The sequence below is a fragment of the Musca vetustissima genome, unplaced genomic scaffold, assembly GCF_032173495.1.
Source record: "Musca vetustissima isolate MV318-11 ecotype Yass unplaced genomic scaffold, APGP_CSIRO_Mvet_v1 utg4905, whole genome shotgun sequence".
Lineage (NCBI taxonomy): Eukaryota > Metazoa > Arthropoda > Insecta > Diptera > Muscidae > Musca > Musca vetustissima.
The window spans coordinates 25011-48677 of record NW_026874153.1 but is presented as its reverse complement, the minus strand read 5'-3'; the positions used below and the strand labels follow the sequence as shown (position 1 = coordinate 48677).

The 23667-nt window shown below is 28.9% G+C and overlaps 1 protein-coding gene across 1 annotated transcript in view; it reads left to right on the top strand.

Moving 5' to 3' along the window:
- The window catches only part of LOC133331161 (cell adhesion molecule Dscam2-like), a gene marked incomplete at its 5' end in the record, with an annotated part of 125867 nt that extends 106063 nt beyond the window's left edge, over positions 1–19804 (top strand). The window contains 7 exons of the mRNA XM_061539560.1: positions 2612–2767; positions 6665–6811; positions 7589–7893; positions 7985–8165; positions 9224–9385; positions 15309–15375; positions 19669–19804. Of these exons, the coding sequence (XP_061395544.1) occupies positions 2612–2767; positions 6665–6811; positions 7589–7893; positions 7985–8165; positions 9224–9385; positions 15309–15375; positions 19669–19744 (1094 nt within the window). The remainder of the gene's footprint in view (positions 1–2611; positions 2768–6664; positions 6812–7588; positions 7894–7984; positions 8166–9223; positions 9386–15308; positions 15376–19668) is intronic.
- Between the last annotated feature and the right edge of the window lie 3863 nt (positions 19805–23667).

The following is a 23667-nucleotide window of genomic DNA, read 5'->3' as shown; positions in this document are numbered from 1 at the left end:
TTAATTGCAAAAAACAACAACAAAACAATAACAAAAATTTTTTGAAAATTATGTTTCTTCTCTTTTAAATCTTCAATTATATATGTGCAAAGTTACAAACCTTAACAAGCATTGGTATTGATTTACCAGCCCATTGAAAATCTTGAAAAATTAAAATCGAGAATGGGGGGGGGGGGGGGGGGGGGTTCCCTTAAAAAGTGATTCAATGCTTATTCTCAAAAGGAACCATATGTCTATCTCGTTTTCTTTTGTCTGTTACAAACATATGCACAAAGACATAATACCATGTACCACAGTGTGATGAAGGGTATAATTACTTAAAAAGGGAGAACTTTATATGAGATCTGTTCCATTTGGAATTTAATAAAATATTCAATCAAAATATGTGCTGCTGATTTTTTCAACCTTGGGCTAGTTAATTGTGATTTGATTTTCTGCCTCAGAATCGGTATCGATGAGCATCTCGCTGTCATTCGGACAAATATATGCAATATTGTTTGCGAGGACATATATTTTTGCATAGAGAGCTATACATATTAGACATTGATGGAGACCTTCTGAGAAATATATTTATGCGAGGTCTCTACTTACCCTCTGAGAACTAAAAATCACGAAGAATACTAAACTTAATGGTTAAAAATGTTTAGCCGCTATTTTTATTAAGATTTTTCTATATTTTAAAACTCTGCAAGTTATACAACAAAAAAATTGTTTATGTGTGCAAGTCGATTTTTTTTAATTTAATTAATAGGAAATACTTTTTTTACGAACATTCTAATTCTACAAATTTGAAACTTGACACATAACCTCACTTTACACATATTAACGATAATATTTAAAACATTTAAATGTATATAAATTCATTGTTAATTTTTGTGTATATAAAAATATGTATTTTTTTAATTTCTTCATCTCATTAAAACAAAAATTGGCATACTAAGAAATTTTTGCGATAAAAAAGTATTTTGGAAATACGAAAAAGTATTTTATAGGATTTTTTTAAGAAATATAATATAAATAATGGGATATGAAACTAAAGAGAATTTTTTTTTTATTAAACCCATTATTTATATTAAAAATAGAACAATTTATTATATATATATATATATATATTATGTAATAATTAAATGTTGTAGAATAAAAATACCCCCAAATAATGGGAAATAGACCCCCATCCCCTACCCCCTTAAAAACAATTATAGAAATCTGTGAATATATTCCAAATATTTTTAAAACCTTATTGTAAACCATTTTTCTTTTTGAACAATAAGGAAATAATCTTATAACCCTATAAATATTATATATTTATATTATTATACTATAAACCACCAAAAAATATGGCATTACTATTCTACTTCTACCCTCAGATCCCTTTTGTAAACTGTTGTAAATACTACTACTACTCAAAATACTCCCCCATCTATTTCATTAATTTTGGATTCTATTCTTCACTATCTACCTTCACTCAAAATTTTTGTATTTATTATGTTCCCAAAATTAAATGTTTTTTTATATATGCATATTTTGTTGTATTTAAAAATTTCCTCAACTTCGTATTTTGTGTAACAAAAATTTGTCTTTTCGATAATATCATCCTACCCCCAACCCAAACCCCTTTTTTCAAATATTATTCCCAATCTTTTTATATACAAATATAAAATAAAAACTAAGATGCTTTTTATAACAAAAAAATTAATTGAAAAATATTTAAACAAATGGTAATCGCAAAAATCAAAATTCTCTCTCATTGCAATCATTCATGAATAACATTAATTAATTAATTGTTCTAATTAAAAAATAATAATAATAACTCTTAATTTTTTCTATTTCCTATACATTTGAAAAAAAAACAGTAATAACAATTAGAGTTGGGTATTTTCGTTTCGAAACGATTCGATGTTTTCGGTTCTCTCCGCAATAGGAACTAGTTCATTCATCTAGTACCACATAGTTCATTTTTTATTCAATCGATCCTGGTTCTCTTCAGTGAACGAGAAGGAACTTGATGAACAATTAATTCAGGAGGAACTAGTAGAACGAGATTAAAAAATGAACGATTGGAACAACACGAACTAGATGAATGAATGAAACGGTCCCAGTTCCAATTGCTTCTTTTGTGGCATAGTCCCATTGAACTACTTTGTTCCGGAACAACTCAACTCTACTATAACTACAACACAAGAAATCGCCTTTAAATAATAACAACAATTTGTTTGGTATATTTGGTAATTGTTTATTTAAGTTTTCTTTGGAACCAGTTGTAAGCACCCTGTAATTTTTTCTTAGCAAATTTTGAGCAAAAAACAAAAAAAACTAGACCAGGATTGTGAGTGACTTGTTGAACAAAAACCAGTTTCATGAAGTATGGCACCTATAAAATTCGAATGATTTGTGATTGTTTCTTTAAATGCACCAAAATTTATAAAAATTACAAAAAAAAAAATTCTATTGCAAAAAAACAGAAGTAAAGTAAAAAAATTAAGAATGTTTTAAATAAAAAAATTTTCGCTAACCAAAAAAATGAGAACTACCCACCATGGTAAAAGCATCTTCAGTATTTACAACACATATCTTTTTTGTTCTTTTGGACCCCGACAAATATTAATTCTAGATGATGTAGTTTATAATCAGACAATGGGACCTGGCGCCACTCTGGACAAGAGACGACCTGACTTGCGTGATGAATTGGGTTATATTGCACCACCTAACCGTAAGCTGCCCCCTGTACCCGGCTCCAACTACAACACCTGCGATCGGATTAAGCGAGGTACAGTGATAAGTAAGCATCTAAATTTTCCAAAACAACATTTATTAATACCAACTTGGATATATATTTTTCTTTCTTTTTTATTGTTTTTCCATCGATTGTGTTTTTGAGTTTGAGATACATATCTTTTTTTTAAATTTGCAAAATTTTTGGTTGCCATGACAAAACGAAAAACAAATACAAAATGCAAGCAAAGCAAGGATAAAATATATATACATAACTATATTTTTATATAATGTACAAACAAAAATCCTTGCATTATTTTCTGTATTGTGTAAAAACAAAAGCAACAACCATTAACAGGCTTTAGCTTATTTGAAATCATACAACAACTAAAAACTTGAAAACGACATAAACTCCAGCCGCTCATCAAATTCATTACAAATCAGTGTTTTTTATTAAATGTATTATTTTAATATAAAAAATTAGTAAGGCTTCTTTTTGGCCTCTTTAAGTTTTCTTTAGACAAAGTTGGTGTTTTTTGCATGCCATTTTTTTTATTTCTATATAAATGTTGTTGGAAATTTAGATTTTTATATATATATATATTATATACTTATATTACATAAATATTTATGTGTTTTTTTATAAATCATTTGCCCAAAAATATTAATTGGAAGTTTTGGTGAATGAAGCGACTTCCTGGGAAAACAGCTGATTATGTACATTTCAAAATTAAATCCTAAAAGTAGGCATTACAAATGACACTTAAATATCTGTTACTGGAATATTATCCGGTCTCCTAAAAATAAGCAATGCTCAATTTTAAATTATATAATCCAAAGTCTCCAGCTGATTAGAGTTTGACCTCCGAAAAGTAGACATTGCAATAGACATTTAAAACTATTTTAATTATTCATTGATAATTTGTTTTTCTTATTATTAGAATATGATATGCCGTGAAAACCCCGTTGAATAAATACTGCTGTTGATGTAAATTTCAATAAGGAATCCTTAAATAAAAAAACGTTTAATTAGTGATAACATTACTAATTAAACGTTTTTTATTTAGCCCCACCTTCTAAACTGTGGCACTGCTATTTGTTACATATTCTTTGATTAGAAACCTTATTTTTTGATAAATAAACCTAATAAGTATGCAATACAAAATTTCATCAGCTGGTTATGTAGGTATTAAAAGAAATCTCCTAAAAGTAGGCACGGCAAGTGACAATTATATGTTTGATATTAAAAAATTATCTAGTCTTTTAAAATTCGAAATGTTTTTGGTAATTTAATTTTGTTTATTAGAAACTTAAATGACTGAATAGGAATATATCCACTTAAAATCAATCTTAAAATAAGCAATCCTATGGGCAATTTTTTAGGAATTTACAAGGTTTCCTAAAAGTAGGCAATATTATTTAAAATGATCCTCCTCAATCCTCAATTTTGTTGCTGTATTTTCAGCAACAAATGGATTAAAAAGAAATTAATCCATTTCGCTCTGATATTAAATTTGTATTTTTGTTTAAAAAATGTTTTTAGGGCTCTCTGATGTCAAAAATGTATTTTTAATACTATTTTTAATTTTTTTATATAAAAATTTCAAAAAATATAAGTTTTCGAAATTGACCCCTACCATCGACGGGAAAGGGGAGTAGTTAAGGGAACGACTTTTGTTATTAGCTATTTTAGGATAAGACATAATACCTATACCGAAATTTGTTTTAAAATTTTACCTTTTTATACGTAAATGTTTTTTTTAATGGAAAAACATGTCATAAATATCGAAGAGAGAACCGAAGTGGGTTAAAGGTATATAAGTATGGATTTTTTCTTACAAAAAAAGGGCTCATACATTTGGATTTCAAAAAAAAAGTATTGATAACTCATTTATTATGAATATGAATATGAATTAAATGGCGTAGATTTGTTGAAATGTTATTGAAGAATCATAGACGTAGGAAATTTTTTGATGGCTCAGAGACATTGTTTTTTAAATAATTTTTATTGACGGCTCAAAGGCGTGCATTTTTAAAATTGAAGGCGCCTAGGCTAGAATTTTTATAGACTTCAATTTTTTAATTGAAGAAATCTCGGAGGTATATACCTGATTTAGACCAGAACTCTTGTGAGTGTAGGCCTAATTTTTAAATACTTTTTTGGAGAACTCTCGGGTATAGTGGTCTAGTTTTTTATTGGAGAACTCTGGGAATAAAAGGCTTTATTTTTTAAGTTTTTATCGGGTAATTTTTTCATTCGGTATGAAAGATCCAAAAGAGCAGTAAGATGCCAAAGCTATGGATTTTTAATTTAATTGGCAGATATGAACGAAATTTCGTCTATATATATTAAGACTAATGAGTACTGATTTTCTTTGTGGATTTTTAAAGTTTATTTTCATCCCTTGTGTGTAGTATCTTGGCTGGCCTCAGATTTAGGTGTGAGCTCCAAGTGTGGAATTTTACATTTTTTTTTTTTTTGTGAGGATCTGCGGTTTAGGTTCGAATTAGTACACATTTTGTGAAGGTCTGGGATTTAGGATCGTTTTTTGAAATCCTGGGCTTAAGACGCGAATTTATTCTGGAGGGCTAACCCAGCTATTCAAAAGGTATTTTTGAAGTATTTTCTGAGCTATAGGCATAGATTTCTAAATATTTGTTGGAAAGTCTATAGCTTAAAATTTTACAGTTCTTTTTTGAAGGAAATTCTGTGTGCGGATTTTTATGAATTATTTATATCATGACTTAATAAATAATTCATAAAAAAGAAATAATTCATTTTAAAAGAAATTTGATAATAGTTTTCGAATTTTACCTTTGCTTTCTAGAGGACTTTCTGGTCGATAGGAAAAATGGGCTGAGTTACAGGCGTGGAGATTTGTATATATGTAGCAGGGTATTTATATAGATTTCTTCTAAAAAAATCCACGTGGTTTTTTAAGTATTTTTCTGGATAAAGTTATAATGGATATTTACAGATTTTTTCTTGAAGGACGATCTGAGATACAGGAGTAGATTTTGAAAACAATTATCGTGAGGGACTATTTGACCTATGAACGTAGTTATTCTACGTTTTTTTCTGATTTTCAGTTATTTTATTAATGATAAGTTATTTTAAATAATGTTTCTGATTTTTAAGTGAGCTATTTATACTCTTTCGAGTCGATCTTAATGATGTAAGTTTTGAAATGAAAATTAATGATCTTTAATTTTTTTTTATGTAAGGGTGAATGTTTTAAACTTCATCTGATTTTTAAGAATGAATGTCGAAACGTGGACATTTTACAATTTTTGCTATTGTTCATTGCTATTTTTTGAGAGAATTTTTATTAGGGAACTATAAGAGCTCAGGGTGTAGAATTTGAATTTGAATTTTTTGAATCGGGTTATAATTTAAAAACAAAATTTAAAAAATTTTGTTCAAGCATATTCGGACACTAAATTTGTTAAAAAGTCCCAAGACTTTTACTTTATCGGAGATCTATGAACTTCGCATTTTTATTAAAAATTTTTTGGCAATAAAGGTTATATTATCTTTTTTTAATATGGAAAAATTATCAAAGCAACGGTCTTGAAATTTAAAATTATTCCCAGAACTTCCAATTAGTAGTTTTCAATATATACAAATATAAATGTTTATAATTTTATTTCTTAACTAAATACCAATGTAAATTTTCTTTTTTATTAATTTTTATTTTCATATATATTTTGATGGCTTTGTACAACGAATATTTTCTGTTGCTCTATATGTGTTCTAATTATCAATTGTGGTTAAACTGAAAATCCCCACCCAACAAAAACACACATCCAAACACACAAAATACAACAAATATCCTTAAACACCTATTGATACTCCTCCCTAATCCTCAACTGTTCCGGTTTGGTTCCAATCAATCCTCAACAAATGTATTATTGAAATTATGTCAAATAAAATTGAATATGGTATAAATAGCACGTGGTGGTATGCGTTCAAATCACTCAACTTGGGATCCCCGCCGACCCAATTTATACGAAGAATTGAAAGCACCACCAGTACCAGCCCATGGCAATCATTATGGTCATGTACATAATATCAATGAATGTACCTACAAGCATCCAGGTAGGTTGTGGTTTTAATATTATAATTTTTTAAATTTTAGTTGGTTGAGTTCTTGTAAATTTCATTTTTAATAAAAAAAAGTCTAGTTTAAAGAGTTTGATAATTGTTACAAAATTAAATACTAATTTAAATCTTAACTTTTTTAAGTACAATTTTTAACTAAGAAAATATCAGTAGTAGGCGGGATATTTGGGATATCATTTGTATTTTGTTATTGCAGTTTGTTGTTTTTATAAAAATTTAAAATTTTTCTTAATTTAATTAATCCGTGTCCAAAGAAGAATTTGCTCTAACCATATTAACTTTGGATTGAGTATTTAATTAACTCAAAAACTAGACTTAGTCATAATTTTATTGTGTATTTTTATTTATTTTTATTTCTACTTCTAAACCTCTCTTCATTTCACCTCATTTTCGTATAATATATTTTTGATTTGAATTTCCTTTCAATAATTTTCTGTTAACATTTAAAATTAAACTTGCTCATTTACTAATGGTCCTGTCTAACCATTTCCTAAAAAATAACACTAATAGTAAGTACTCTAATTTCAAAATAATATTAAAAAAGGTAATTTCGAAACTCCCTTTTGCATGTAAATTTCAATTCACCTTTCTTTGCATTCCATCATAGATCAGCTCATTTTTATTAAATTATATTCAAAAACACCAACAACAACAAAATGACACAATTTTACACTAACTGTTTTGAAAATCAAAATTCAATATAATTATACTAATTCAAATTTTTTCTATTAATACATTAAAACTTGACAACAGGCATGGAAGATGAAATCTGCCCCTATGCCACCTTCCATCTGTTGGGCTTCCGCGAAGAAATGGACCCCACTAAGGCAATGAACTTCCAGACCTTCCCCCACCAAAATGGTCATGCCCCACCCGGTCATGCTGGTACCATGGGACCACCTGGACATCCTGGCCATATGCACTCACGTTCCGGTTCTCAATCGATGCCACGTGCCAATCGTTATGCTCGCAAAAATAGCCAGGGAGGACAATCATCGATTTATACCCCAGCTCCTGAATATGATGATCCTGCCAATTGTGCTGAGGAAGATCAATATGTAAGTTTAATGAAAAAAAAAAAAAAAACAAAGAGGGATAAAAGAGGAGAGAGATAGAGAAAACATAATAAAATATAATTTTTTTCTATAGCGCCGCTACACTCGCGTCAACTCTCAAGGTGGCAGCTTGTACTCCGGCCCCGGACCCGAATATGATGACCCAGCTAACTGTGCTCCCGAAGAAGATCAATATGGCTCTCAGTATGGCGGCCCATATGGTACACCTTATGATCATTATGGCTCTCGCGGTTCTATGGGAAGACGTAGTGTTGGTAAGTGTTAAAAATTTGGACGAAAAAAAATTTTTTATACCCTACACAATTATGTTGTCAGGGTATTATAGCTTTGTGCAGCCCCAAGAGTTTGTAACGCCGCGAAATATTGGTCTCGACTAGCTGAGTCGATCTAGACATGTGTGTCCCTCCGTCCGTCCGTCTGTCCATTATAATTTGTAAACACGATACAGGCCACAGTTATGGACCAATCTTCACGAAATTTTGCATGTAGGATGGGTTCTGGCCAATGAAAACCCCTATTGTTTTTGGTAAAGATCGGTTAATATTCAGAGGATGAAATGGACCAAATACTAAATTTTTGTCGGTTTTTCTGGCCACTCCAGAACATCATGAAATTTTTCATGGAGAAGGGGATCGGGCCAAAGAAAAAGCGTGCCTGTTTTGATTAAGATCGGTCAATATTTAGCGGGTCAAATGAACCCTGACTTTTATGTGAAAATGACAACATTTGTATTCTATGGCGTATATATAGTCCTGAAGGATATAGGTCTGAGATATAGACCCGAGTTGATAGTATATCCAAGAGGAGTGATTGACCTTTAGATTGATACCAAATATATTGTCGTATGTACTCGGATGTGAGAGTTAAACTTAAATATTTACAAGTGCTTACGTATTCATATATTATTAAGTAACCCAGAAGGCGGCAGTATAGCGCTGATCGCTTTGAAATGTGTCTTGAGGTTCCAGTTATGATCAAGGACAATGCCTATAATTTCTGGTGATGATCAGATACAAATTTTGGGATGAAGACTTAATTTTTGTGTTTTTTCGAGTCGAAATCACAACACAACCCAAGGTGAAAGGTATCTGGACAAGTAATTAGAAGGGCTGTACTGAATATTACTAATATTTGTTGACCTCTAGTCGGTCAAGAGGGTGCAAATATCACGAAATGTTGCCCAAGCTTAGAATATAGAACCACAAAAAGTTATATTTTCGTGGAAGTTGTGTAGGGTATCAAATGGTCGGCTCCGTCCGACTATACTGCTCCGCTCATTGGTTAATTATAATCTGATTTTTAATATCTCTAGGTTCCGCCCGCAATCCAGGTGGCAACAGCTCTCCTGAACCCCCACCACCACCACCACGTAACCATGACATGAGCAACTCCTCGTTCAATGATTCCAAGGAAAGCAATGAAATATCTGAGGCCGAGTGTGATCGTGATCATGGACCACGTGGCAATTATGGCGGTAAGTTGTGAAGATTTTATTTCTAACTATATTACCTATATACATATTGTATAAAAATGCATATTCATAGCCTACATATACATACATATATTTATTATCCGACAACAGCTTAATCATTGTTATTAACTATACTGGCCTACAGGATGAAAAAAAAAATTTAGTTGTGATTTTGAAAATGAATAAATAAACTATAAACAACACAGCACGTGGTGGTACGTCAAACTTTTCTGAGAACGTTTATGCTCAAAAAATTCAAACTTTCAAATGGAACTATTAGATGGCCCAAGGAAACACTAGGAGGTCACTGAGTCGACCTCGTATCAAAGGGATATTCCCGCTATTCCATTTTTTGGTAAAAAAAAGTCACCAAAAAACAACACAACACATGGTGGTACGTCAAACCGTAATTAATTGACGCCTAGCGTCACTAGGTGGTTACTGATTGGACCTCATATCGAAGGGATATCACCGTTATTCCATTTTTTGGTAACGTGTTTTTTTAAAGGGCTATCACAGCCAAAAATTGTGGATTACAAAAATTATATTGGAGGTCTTTCAAGGTTACAGGTCTAGATTTTGGGAATGAAACATTTGGATGTCACTGAGTGGAACTCATGTCAACTTGTTATACCCTTTGGTAACTTGTTATACCCTTCACCACAGCGTGGTACAGGGTATTATATCTTTGTGCATATGTTTGTACCAGGCAAAAATAATCGAGATAGACCCATAGTTCCTTTTGACAATATGCATAGAATCACTTTCTGAGTCGATTTATGCATGTCCGTCCGTCTGTCCGTCCATGTATTTTTGTTAACAAAGTACAGGTCGCATTTATGATACGATTTGGATGAAATTTGGCACAGGTCACTTAATTGGCCTAAGGACGTACCCTATTGATTCAGATTTAGATATAGCTCCCATATATATTTTCGCCCGATTTAAGGTAAATGGTGTACCAAAGTCCCTATATATCTTTCGATTTGCACGAAATTTAGCAAAGAGTACTGAATTAGGTCCAGAATGATGTGTGCCGAGTTTCGAGAAAATCGGTTCAGATTTAGATATAGCTCCCATGTATAGTTTCGCCCGATTTAAGGTATATGGTGCACCAAAGTCCCTATATATCTTTCGATTTGCACGAAATTTGGCACAGAGTACTGAATTAGGTCCAGAATGATGCGTGCTAATTTTCCTGAAAATCGGTTCAGATTTAGATATAGCTTCAATATACATTTTCGGCCGATTTAAGGTAAATACTGCACCAAAGTCCCTATATATCTTTCGATTTGCACGAAATTTGGCATAGAGTACTGAATTAGGTCCAGAATGATGTGTGCTAATTTTCCTGAAATCGGTTCAGATTTAGATATAGCTTCACTATATATTTTCGACCGATTTAATTTAAATTGTACACTAAAGACCCAAAGATTGAGCGATCGTCATACAATTTTGTACAATGTACTGTTACTATAACCTTTCGTGTGTCAGGTTTTCTTGAAATTGGTTCAGATTTACATATACCTTCTATATATATTTTCGTCCGATTTTAAGTAAATGGTACACTAAAGGCCCATACAAACCCATGCACGTACAGAAATTAATAACAATTAATATCTAGCAAGTTTCCTTGAAATCGGTTCAGATTAGCTTCCAAATATAATTTCGACCTATTCATATTGACTGTACACCAAATAATCAATGGAAATAATAAATTTTCAAAATCACAACCAAAAATTCCTCTGTAGGCTGGTAAAATATATATAAAATCTATATATGTATTTATTAAACTATAAAATTATAAAAAGTTATATACCCGTGATTTAATCACTTAAAATCATCTATATCTGTTTTTTGTTTTATTAACTAATTTTTATATGTATGTACATAAAAAAAAAAAAAACAAAAACAAAAAATATATTTTAACAGAAGATACTAAAGATGGTGAGTGACAATCTAACAAAAAAATTGTATTGAGTGTGTTAATCGTTTAGTGATCATCACATTCCCTGTCACCAAAAAAATCCACCTCACCACCTATCACCATTTTGAGAATCATAAAAATCACTTCTCAAACAAAATCAATCATTATCGCCCCATGATATACTATTCACTCATGAGCGATCCGACTCCACATGTATACATACATATTTAGAAAGTAAACAAACAAATATTTAAAATTTGCATATTAGTAGGGAGGTAAGGACTCCATATATAAACAATTGGAATTCGATTTATATTCATATTTCTATATGAATATAATTAACATAGAAAATTATATTCATATATACTATGAATATAATTTTCCATGGATTTTTTCCTTTTCCCAAATTTAGATAAGAGAATTATCAGCTCTATTATATATGAGTCGTTTATTTTGAAAGCGGCTTAAGTCCATTTTAGGTTCTGATACAAATCTTGGTTTTCTACAAAAGTTTATAAAACAAATTACGTTACATATTCTAACATGTTTAAGGACAAACTAAATTAATACCACTTAACAATATTTTTGAAAAAAAAAAATAAAATCCAAATCTTTAAATATCTCAATATAAGAAAAAAATTGACTTAAACCACTTTCAAAATAAACGACTCATAAAGAGGTCTTAATAAACGAGGATCATTTGTACATATACATTTTCAGTAGGAAAATACCCAAATATTTGTTAATAAATAAATTAGAAAGCTTTCTATAAACAATATGAAACCCAATCCTATAAAAATATATATCTACTCTAAAAAACAAATATATAATACAAAATTATATGTCTAAAAAAAAATTTTCCCAAATATTTCGTATACAGATATAGAATTTATTATCACATAAAAAATAATTATCAATCAGAAAGAACTTTCTTCAAATACAAAAAAAAACATTTTTCGAGGTTATTTTACAAATCAGTCAACATATTTCACATTCATCATAAAATCGCATATATAAAAATTATAAACATAATTCAAAATCATATCAAAGTTATTAATCATACTGTGTTTTGCGCAATATATATTTACAATTTTTATTTGTTATTAATTAAAATATATAATTTAATGTGTGTGTTATAACAAAATTGTGTTTAAAATTTTGGTTTTCGGTTTCATTTTTCATATTAAAAATTATTCATTTTTATTTATTAATTTATGCACCATTCATATACATAGATTCATTCACATATCCACTATATGTATTTTGTAAAAATGCCATTTATTTATCATATTGCACCAAAAATTTCATTTTTTCTGTGACTAATTTAAAAAATTATATAAAGTTTTTGTTTTATAAGTTTCAGTGTATATTTTCATTTATTTATGTTTATTTTTGTTAGGAAATTAATGCACACGTAGGCTTTTCCGGATAATTGTTTGGCAGAAGTATGAAAGAAATTGTGATGGAGGAGGGAATTTATTTAGAAAAATTTGAGGACTTTTATATTTATAGCTATCAGAGGTATTTGAGTGGAAAATGAAAGTTTTTGAAGCTATAAGTGTGGATTAAAAATAACTGAAACTTTAACATAGTTATATTCACACTTATAAATTATTATTAATGTGTTTAAAAATATATTATATTGTTATTAAAATGAAACTATAGCTCAGAGCCATAGTTTCTATTTAAGAAAAATAGCTTTTATATGTGCATTCCATAGTTTGCCAGCGCAAGAGAAAAATTCTATAGCGCCACCCATAGGAAAATGGCAACACTGAATAAGCAAGGACACCAACCAGTGACCAAAATTCAAGCAGGCGTTAGTTCTATTCAGTGATAGATGGCAGTCTCGACATCTAGGATAGGTTACGGCAGACCAATAATCTACTTAGCTGGAATAAAAACAATAAATTGATTAACGGAACGAAAACAAGCACTAATGTAGTAGGATGACGATTCTTTGTGAAAGCCCAACGTTCCCTAGAGGAGCAACAAGAGAAAAAACATCGGAGCTATACATTGGTTTTAAAATAATAGTGAAAGTCTTTTATAGCTCCTTAAAATATTATCAAACGCATATTATAGATGGCTGTCATAGCAGATGAAGGACTATCATTATTAGACCTTGAAATTTTTTGAAGGAATATTAGTGTAGCAAATGTCGGCGCACCAGCTGGCCAGACAGACGAACGGACTTTTGTAAATCGACTTCAAATTGACGGAAACGGATTCGGTCCAAAAAAACATTCGGTCTAAAACCAATATTTCGATAAAGCAGTGTATGTATATGCCCTCATTAGCCATAAGTCTGGGGCTTAAGTAAATATCTAGATTTAGATTTTAGAGATTTTTTACGAGGTTATCTAAAACTTTTCGAAAATAATTTTTTGGAGCATTTAGCATGGTCTTTTCAGGAATTTGCAGAATTTTTATTTAAAGATTTTTTTATTTCTCAGCATTTTCCAATTTTTTTTTTATTTTTCAGTTTCTGTAATGATTTTTTATGTCCAAGTGTATTATTAATTTCATTTTCTTGAACTACATATGTAGGTTTTTTCGAACTTCTCTCAAGTCCACATCGAGAATTTGCTTTTTTTAACCTTTCATTCAACAAATGCATTTTTGATGTATTTTTCGTTTTACCGAAATACGTTTGGAGCTATAGTTAATTTTTCAATTTAAATTTTTTTGAATGATAATCAAAACTACAATCCCACATTCTTTTTAAGGATTATCCTGTAGATTTTAGTTCGTAATTTTCTTCAACTACTTCTTTAAATATTGATTCCAATCACATTTGAAGTCTAATCGAATCACATTTGGAAGTCTTATCGAGAGCAACTCATTTGAATTTGGAAAATTGTTATTGAGGGACACATAATGCTATTTGGGCATTAAGGCTTGGCTTTATCCTAGTTCATACGATAGCTATACACTCACAGAGAAACATGTAAGAAATTTGAATCGATTGGGTTATTAGTTTTTGAGTTATCGTGCGTTTAAAGTTTGAGAAGTCCTTCAGCCGTCGCTTGATGGTGACACAATAAATCGATCATATCTTCAAAATTTGTTGAGATTTTCGCTTGAAATTATATATGGACACTCTTGAATTAGTGTAGGTTCGAATTAAATCAAGACACAATATTAATTTTCTTGAAGCCGAGAATGGGGGGTCCCCTTAAATCATTCTGGAAAGTCAGTGCTGATTTACGAGTTATGGATGTAGATTTACGATGTTTAAATTATGAAAATTTACTTAGTTATAATAGGCATGTGTGCATTAATTTGTATATCAGGAATTGTAAATTATGAAAAAGAATTTTTAACATATATGTTCTGATTATTGTTTTTTATTTTCATTTTTATACCCTTCACCACACTGTGGTACAGGGTATTATGTCTTTTTAATTTGTAGTATACAAATTTCTTATGAGCCAATAAATTACCACAACTTAAGTTTTATATTTTTGAATTAAGTTAGTCATTGCATGTGAAAACAAGTGAGCCTTTTTCTGCAAAGAAATCATATGCAATATGTTTCTAATATGAGATTTTGATTTGCATTCAAATATTTTTTGCTCCCCCTTTTTAATTTCAATACAATGTCAATACAAAATTTGACATTTGTATTAATGTACATACATAATTTTTTTTGTTGTAAATTTGATCAACGAGCCCCACCCCGCATTTTATGTCACTACCCCATTGATATCTGCATAGCTATACCATAAATATTTCCATTAGAAATTATAAAGTCCATAATGTTGCTTAGCATACCAGTACATACTCCCCCCATAATTTTTATTTTTTTATTTCTTATATATTAAAACTATATAATTATTTTTATTTATTTTTTATTTCTTTTCATTACCACCAATATTTTTGTAATACCATATTTGTTGTGGAATGTTACTATTTTCCCCCCAAAACAACAATATTTTTCTTGCGATTTTTAAATGAATTTTTGACAAACAAAAAATCGAAATAAATACCAAACAGCTGTTAAAAGGTCTCCCATCCACAAGGATCAACGTACCACCGAAGAAATGCGTAAATTAATTGAAAGGTAATGTAAGACCAAATACCCCAGCCCCATATTTTGCATCCCCCTTGTTAAAACAGCAAAGTTGAAAAGAAAATCCCCCGTTGAAACACACAAAAGCAACAAATTAATATAGCTTTAACCAAAAAATAAACCCAAACAAATTGTTTCTATATATCTAACGTTCTCTTCCACCAAACACCAACACCACAATGTTAATCACATGTTGATCCTTTACTAAAAATAATTGTATTTTTTCCTTTTTTTTTATTCTCTTTAAATATTTTTTGAAAAAACAAAAAATATTTTCTTTTAATATTTTTTCCTTTTTGTAATAATTGTAATTGCAACCAACTAAACAAAAAAAATTCCAAACTCCTGTAGTCGAAGACATTTGTAAGTTTTGTATGTATGTTGGTAGTAATGTAATGTAAAACATAAAAGCACGTAAATTTATCCTTGTGTAAGTAGTAGTCGTAGTGGTAGTAATTTTGGTTTCTTTGTGTTATGCATGTGTGTGTGTCTATTTAATTTAACTGCATGAATATATTTAATTTCAATTTAATTTTTTTATTTAAATATTTATTTTTATTATTGATTATAATTTAATTATATATTTAAGTTAATGCAATTCACAGTTTTGAGATAAAAAAATATTTCTTATATTACAAAAAATATTAAAAAAAGTTATATAATCAAAATATCAAAATGAAAATAATCAAATATATTGCTAATAATCTCTATATAATGTTAATGGAATAATTATATATCAAATGTTAAAGGCTTTTATGCAAAACAAGAAGAAAATAGTATATAAACAATACACTCAAAGAAAAAAAAAATAAATACATAAAATAAAAAAATATATGATGAGAGTTAGGTACGAATATTTAATCTCCAAAAAGTCCCTTTTCCGGCTTCATCAATGAAATATTATTTATATTTGATCCGAAGTATCACGCCATTTATAACAATTTTTTAAATAAGAAAAAAATAACATTTTCCACGGGTATTTTGTTCCCTTAAAAAGGAAAAAAAAAATAATTCCAAATAGCCACGACATATTTTCAATACCGAATACTATAGATACAAATCAAATCGAAAACAAAAAAAACTATTAAACAGGTGAATCCTTTTGGAATTTTTACAACATAAGTCCAGATTACAAGAATATAATTTATTGAAAAAAGTATAGATCTGAAGATATGAACCTTCGAAAATCCGCTGAAAATTTTATTTTTAATTCACTTAAGAAATGTGGATATTTATTTTAAGCAAATGTAGTCCTGATTTTAAAATTTTAATTATTTTGTTGGAGAACTCCATTCTTCCTTAGATATGGACTTCTAAAATTCCACAGATGCCCTTAAATGGATAGATTTAAAAATCGGAAGTTAAAGAGCTTGGGGAAATACAAATGTCCTAGCGGAACTTTGAAGGCCCATATCTCATGAAATATGGAATTCCACAAAAAAATCTCTACAAATACCTATGGTAAACATTTCCACGACAGAGCCTAAGCCGAGGCTGGGTATTTCCTGGGAATCGAATTGTAATAACCCAGATCGAATTTATAGACCTCGAAAATGAGCATAATCCCTATAGACAACAACATGATGAGATTTTTTCTGTAAACCCTATCACATGTTGTTTGTTACGATCCTGGCATAAACTTGCAGAGGCCTCTTACGATCGGGATCTTCCAAAGGAAGACTAGATCGTAGGGTGGTCTCCTTTGAAATGATGTTTTTCCCTTAGAATAGCATCAGCGTCTGGTCCAAAATGTTCACCATTCCTGCAGTTCATATGGACTGAGTCCAATAATTTATCGAGTGAGGGTCCACTTCACATGTGTGGCCAACTTCGATCTGGGATGTATGAAGCCGAAGATTACAAATCAGAGAGACACATATCTGACACTGCCTATTACACTAGTCCAATACCGCCTGCATGACATTGGTATGGTCGTACAAAGCCATTGATTGTGAATATCCGGGATAATCGTATTACAGTCTTTAGCGACATGATGCATACCAGACCTTGTTTTCAGACATAAAAAAACTTCACTCATTTTATAATTCTTATAACCATTTCTATTTTTTTTATATCCTCTACCCTTAAATGTCATTCGGTTTCCAACACCTCCAAATATTTTTGGAATTTTCGCCAAATTTTTTCAATCGAATCAATTTTCGAATTTTGTGGAGTTTGGTCCAAATATTTTTGATATTTCGGGAACATTTGAGCCGAATGTGGCTCTAGAACTCACCAAATATTATAAGTATTGGTCCACCTTTTATGGTAGACACCATTCATGACCACCTCCCTAATTTCGGAACTTTGAGGAGCAAAAACTCCCTAACAAAGTCTCTCAATATTGTCCCTAGTTCCGAGGTAGCCTTTACAGATCGGAACCCGCATTATTCGGTATTTTGTTGATTTTCGATACGTCTTCAACTGAATAGGCTCTCATTTGATATTTGGGTTCTCACAAATCTTCTTACTTAAAATGAGCACTATCTGTCCTCGTTTTCGTAACGGAACATCCATTTTTGATATTTTAAACATCTCGGGTTTATGCAAGCTCTTAGCCCATTTTTGCAACCTGAGTGTCTGTAGTTCGGTATTTCGTTTTCTCCAGGCAGAAAATGTTTTCCTGGATAGTTTGAATGTCTACCTCAAGGTGGAGGGTACAAGAAATATCGGCCCTGTCGAAGTAAAGTTTTGTGAACAATATTTACCTGTAATGGTACTAAAAAATTTACACAATATTTACCTGTAATGGTACTAAAAAGTGTACACATTAGGATTGACATTAATGTACTTTAATATAATTTAGAAAAGCCTACTTTGGCTTCAACCGGCTCAGATTTTGATACACTTCAATTTTCCTGAACTTTTTCCTCTTAGATTTTAATTTTAGTAACTTTACTAAAAATCTACAATTGGTACCAATTTAATATTTCCAAAACTATGCAATAGTAATTATTTTGCAACCATTCAATCTAGTTCTTCGATAGATGACGCTGCTTTCAACATATCATACCCTACAATGATGCATTAGTTACGCACTTGTAGTGACCCTAATACTGTGATCTCTTTTACATATATATGTAGATATATGTTTAAAAAAATGAGATATATTACTATGGCCTAGAATGTGGATATAAAATTGTATTCCTTATAAAGAAATAGTTCAGAAAATACCAAGACGAGATTCCGTAAAACTTATGCACTTTTTTACTATCGCTTATAGCGACCATTTTCGCGGTCTCTTAACCCGTAGTGCAAACGATTTCTGAAAACTATGTCCATATCACATTTATTATTCCATTGTGATGAATTGTTCATTTAATTGGTCCTAGTACGAAACTTATTAAGGTAGATGAGAATTGTTGCGGATATGCGGACACATGGCTCTCAATATATTTTTCTTGAGATTTCATATAAATAATACATAAATGACACTACTTTCAACCTATTTACACCGCCTAATTTGATTATAATCTGCTCTGGATAGAGTTTCGATCTTATATCAATAATTCATCTTAGATTCTAATTTCAGTACCAATTAAATATTTTTACCGCCCCAAAGTATGCAATAGTAATTATTTATCTAGTTTGGCAACCATTCAATCTAGTTCTTCGATAGATGACGTTGCTTTCAACATATCGCAACCTACCATGGCGAATTATTTACACACTTGTAGCGATCTCGCAGTAATGCTACAATCTCTGTTACATATATAAGTGGGTATATGTTTAAATTAGAGGATTTATTACAAGATGACTTTTTTTTAGAATTTATTTTTATTCCTCAGAAAGGAATAAATTGTAACGTTTTATTAATTTCATTTCCAACTTAATGGAAACATGGCGTGATACTAAACTGGGAAATTTTTCATTAGAAATACAGGTTTGAAATTATTATTATAATTATTAATTAGGACAATTAATATAAACAGTATAAATTCAAAGCTATAAATTATGCAGAAAAATAATATATGACAAACAAATAAATACAGTTCAATAAATAAATTATATTCTAATTTACCTATAAATAATATTAACTATACTATGCGATCCTATAGGATACAATTGTAGGTTCGTTAACCACAAGCACTACAAAAAACCAAATTATTATATAAACTACGTAGTAAACATTTTGAAATTGTTTAATATAGCCTGTGCTTGTAAAGCTGTAATATTGACAAATAAAATAATCGTATATTTATTATAAAAAATATAATCTTTGAGTCATATTAATTAATAATATTTTACCTATTTTTCATTTTCATTTCCTATTAACGTTTTTAGAAACGAAGCCGGCCCAAAACAACTCCAACAACAAAGTGGCGCAGGATTCACAGCCTACGATACTATGGCAGTGTAATTTGTAAATTAGCTTCGAAGATGATGCGAAAAGCTAAGTATGCAAAACACCTCATAATCATTATCATGGACGTATAATGAAAATGAAAGAATTCAGCAGTAAAATTAAAACAACAAAAAATACATATTTCAAAATTCGGCATCACTCATTGGCAAACAATTTTGAAAAATACATAAAATTACAAAATTTTGCCAAACCTACGAAAACATCAACCAAACAAAATAATGACTACAAAAACATTTGAGTGATTTATACGAAAAAAGCAACACACACACAAAATTACTATTTAAATATTATACAAACCAAAAAACCATAACACTCATACACATACAAACGATTTTCTTTCTTGGAATGAAATGCTAAACATTTTTGAGGGGAAAACAACGTTAAGAGTTGTCATAAGAATGGAATTCGCGTTCTTTTGTAAAACAAAATTTTAACGGAAAAATAGAAATTTTTTCCCTTTGAAAAAAATTAGAAATTGTGCGAAAGTTTTACAGACAGACACATACACACATACTCAAAAACCAAAATAACGAAAAAACATCATATATAAGAAGAAGAAAAAACTTTGCATTTTTTAAACTATATAACAAAACATACATATATATATACATATAACTTATATTTAAAGAAAAAGAAAATTAAACAACAACATCAACATTTTTTTTTTAATGTATAAGTGTATTTTGATGGAAAAGTAATATAATTAATAGTATTTAAAGAAAATGAAAACAAAGAAAGAAATGATTAAGTCAATCTAAGTATGAAGTGAGAAACAAAAATAATACAAAAGAGAACAGAAAACAAAATAGACGATGAATTCATCCACAAAACAAAAATATTAAGAAATAATCAGGAACATATGGAACACCACAGCAATACAGACTCATATGAAATTAAAAAATAAAAACTTATTTTTTAGTATAACAATATATAAAATAATATACATAAAGATAAAGAAATCATAAAAATGAGGAAAAATGTTCAAGATTGGAATATAGAAGGACTACAGGAGGAGAGGGAAATTTTTATATTTCGGGTAAAAGTAAATTTTATGAAAATAAATTTTTTATAAAATTTATTTTTATTAAAAATATTTGTTAATAAAAATGAATATCAGCGAATATAAAAATTAATTTTTATTAAACTTATTTTTTGTAAAAATTAATTTTTATTAAAAATATTTTTTTATAAATAATAATTTTTATTAAAAATATTTTTTTAACAAAAATTAAGTTACAAAAATTAATTTTTATTAAATTTTTTTATTTAACAAAAATTAATTTTTATTAAAAATATTTTTTTTACAAAAATTAAGTTATATAAAAATTATTTTTTATTAAAAATAAAATAAAATAAAAATAAAAATTAAAATATTAAAAAATTTACATTCAAGTTTCTCATATTTTAAATATAATTTCTAAAATTTTTTGTGTGGCATAGAAGGCAACTTTGTATTCCATCTATTCCTGGAGAATACAAAATTCAGAAAGTTGCCATATCACTTACCAAAACTTCAAAAAAAAAAATTATTTAAAAATTGTTTTTTAAATTTTACAGTTTTCAATGTCATTCCCAATATTTTTGCGTGGCACCCAATTTAACTTGTTTACTCCTGAAGATAGAACAGATGTTCCTGGAAAATACAAAATTCAAAGGGTTGCCATATCACTTACGAAAACCCCTAATAAAAAATAATTTGTAAATGGGTTTGATGTCTCAATTTAAAAATTTTCTGTTTTTAATGTCATTTCCAAAATTTTTGTGTGGCACCAAATTCAAATTTTTACTCCTGAAGGTAGAGCAGATGTTCCTGAAAAATACAAAATTCAAAAAGTTGCCATATCGTTTACCAAAACCTAAATAAAAAATAATTTGAAAATGGGTTTGATGTTTAAATTTAAAAAAAATATATTTTCAATGTCATTTCCAATATTTTTGCGTGGCACCCAAGTCAACTTGTTACTTCTAAAGGGAGAGCAGATTTTTCTGGAAAATACAAAATTCAAAGAGTTGCCATATAACTTACCAAAACCCCAAATAAAAAATATGTTGGAAAGGGGTTTGATGTTTAAATTTCAAATGTTGAGGTTTTCAATGACATTTCCAATCATTTTGTGCAACACCCAAGGTAACTTTTCATTTCTAGAAATAGGACAGCCGTTTCAGAAAACTACAAAATTCTGAGAGTTACCATATTAATCAATAAATGCTTAAAAAAATCTTTAAAAAATAAATCAATTTAGATGATTATTATTTTTTATTTTAAATACAATTTCAAAAAAATTTTATGTGGCACCCAATGCAACAGTTTAGTCCTGCAGATAGAGCAGCTATTCCTGGAAAATACAAAATTCCCACAGTTGCCATATCGACAAAGAAATGCCTAAGATAAAAATGTGTTTGACAACTAAATTTCAATATTTTATGTTGTCAATACAATTCCAAACAATTTTGTGTGGCACATAAGGAACATTTTTATTTCCTAAGTAAGACCAGATGTTCCTGAAAAATACAAAGAGTTGCCATATAAATGTCTAAAACTTAAAAACCCCTATCTTTCAAGGTAATTTCATTATATATTTAATTTTAATATTTTAAACACTTCTGTCCTATACTCATGTTTGTAATTAATTTCCAAAGTTACTTAAGGTCAACAGAAAAATAAAAAAAATCCAGTGTTGCCATATCAGTCACATAAAGTATTAAAAATAAATTATTTCAAGAAAAAAATGATTTTTAAAATTTTCATTGATAAATCTGAAAATAAATCATATAGAACTCTGAACTTTTTGGATTTTCTCAGAGTTACCTGGGTTCAACAGAAAAATACAAAATTCCCAGTGTTGCCATATCAGTCACACAAAGTATTAAAAATAAATTATTTCAAGAAAAAGTTGATTTTTAATACTTTTCATTAATAAACCTGAGAAAAATCGTTTTCTATATAGAACTGTGGACTTTTTGGATTTTTTTGTAGATTTTGAACACTTGCCTAATTGTGATTGAAGTAAAAATATTTAAAAATTTTGAAAAAATTTTATAAATTATTTCCCAGATTTTTTTTTTTTCTAAACACTTTTGGCAACTTTTTAACCATAAAGACAGGGATTTTTTTTAAATAAAAAAACTAAATAAAATATAAAACAGCCTAATAAAACAGTGTTGCCATATCAACTAATTATTTCCAAAAGAATTGAGGTCAATATTTGATAATTATTTATAACCAATATTTCGAAATTATTTAAAATACTTGTGATTTCCGAGTTTAATTTCAAGCTTCCATGCTCTCCTTTGTGTCATTTACTTTCCAATCTTGAACATTTTTCTGAAACACACACACACAGCACAAACAAATTCATTCAATTTACAATTTTTTAATTTAATTTGCATTAAATAAATCAATAAATTATTTTTGTATTATTTTTATTTCTAAAAAGAAAAACAAAAAAAATTATAAAATTATGTTATAAACAAGAATCTCAACGATATATATGTATGTATGTAGAAAGAAATGAAATTAAAGAAAATGCGAAAAAACAACAACGTTATAAACACACACACATATTTATACGAGAGAGAAAAAGTCATTATATATACTTTTTTTATATAAAAAATAATAATTATTATTATAATACATATTTGCCATTTATTTTTTCTGCAAAGAGTTTTCTTAAGAAAACCTAACTCCCCTACCCCCCTTATAGTTTTAAGATTAAAAAAATATTTTTAGTTTTAAAAACAAACAAATAACTACTTTTTATGTTTAATTATGAAATCTATTTATCATGGATCCTATTAATATTATTTCGAAAACAACAAGATTTATTATTTTTAATTTGTATTTTTTTTTAATTTTTTGTAATATTTAAGATTGTGATGTTTATAATTTTAGTCATGTTTATAATTATTATAATTTG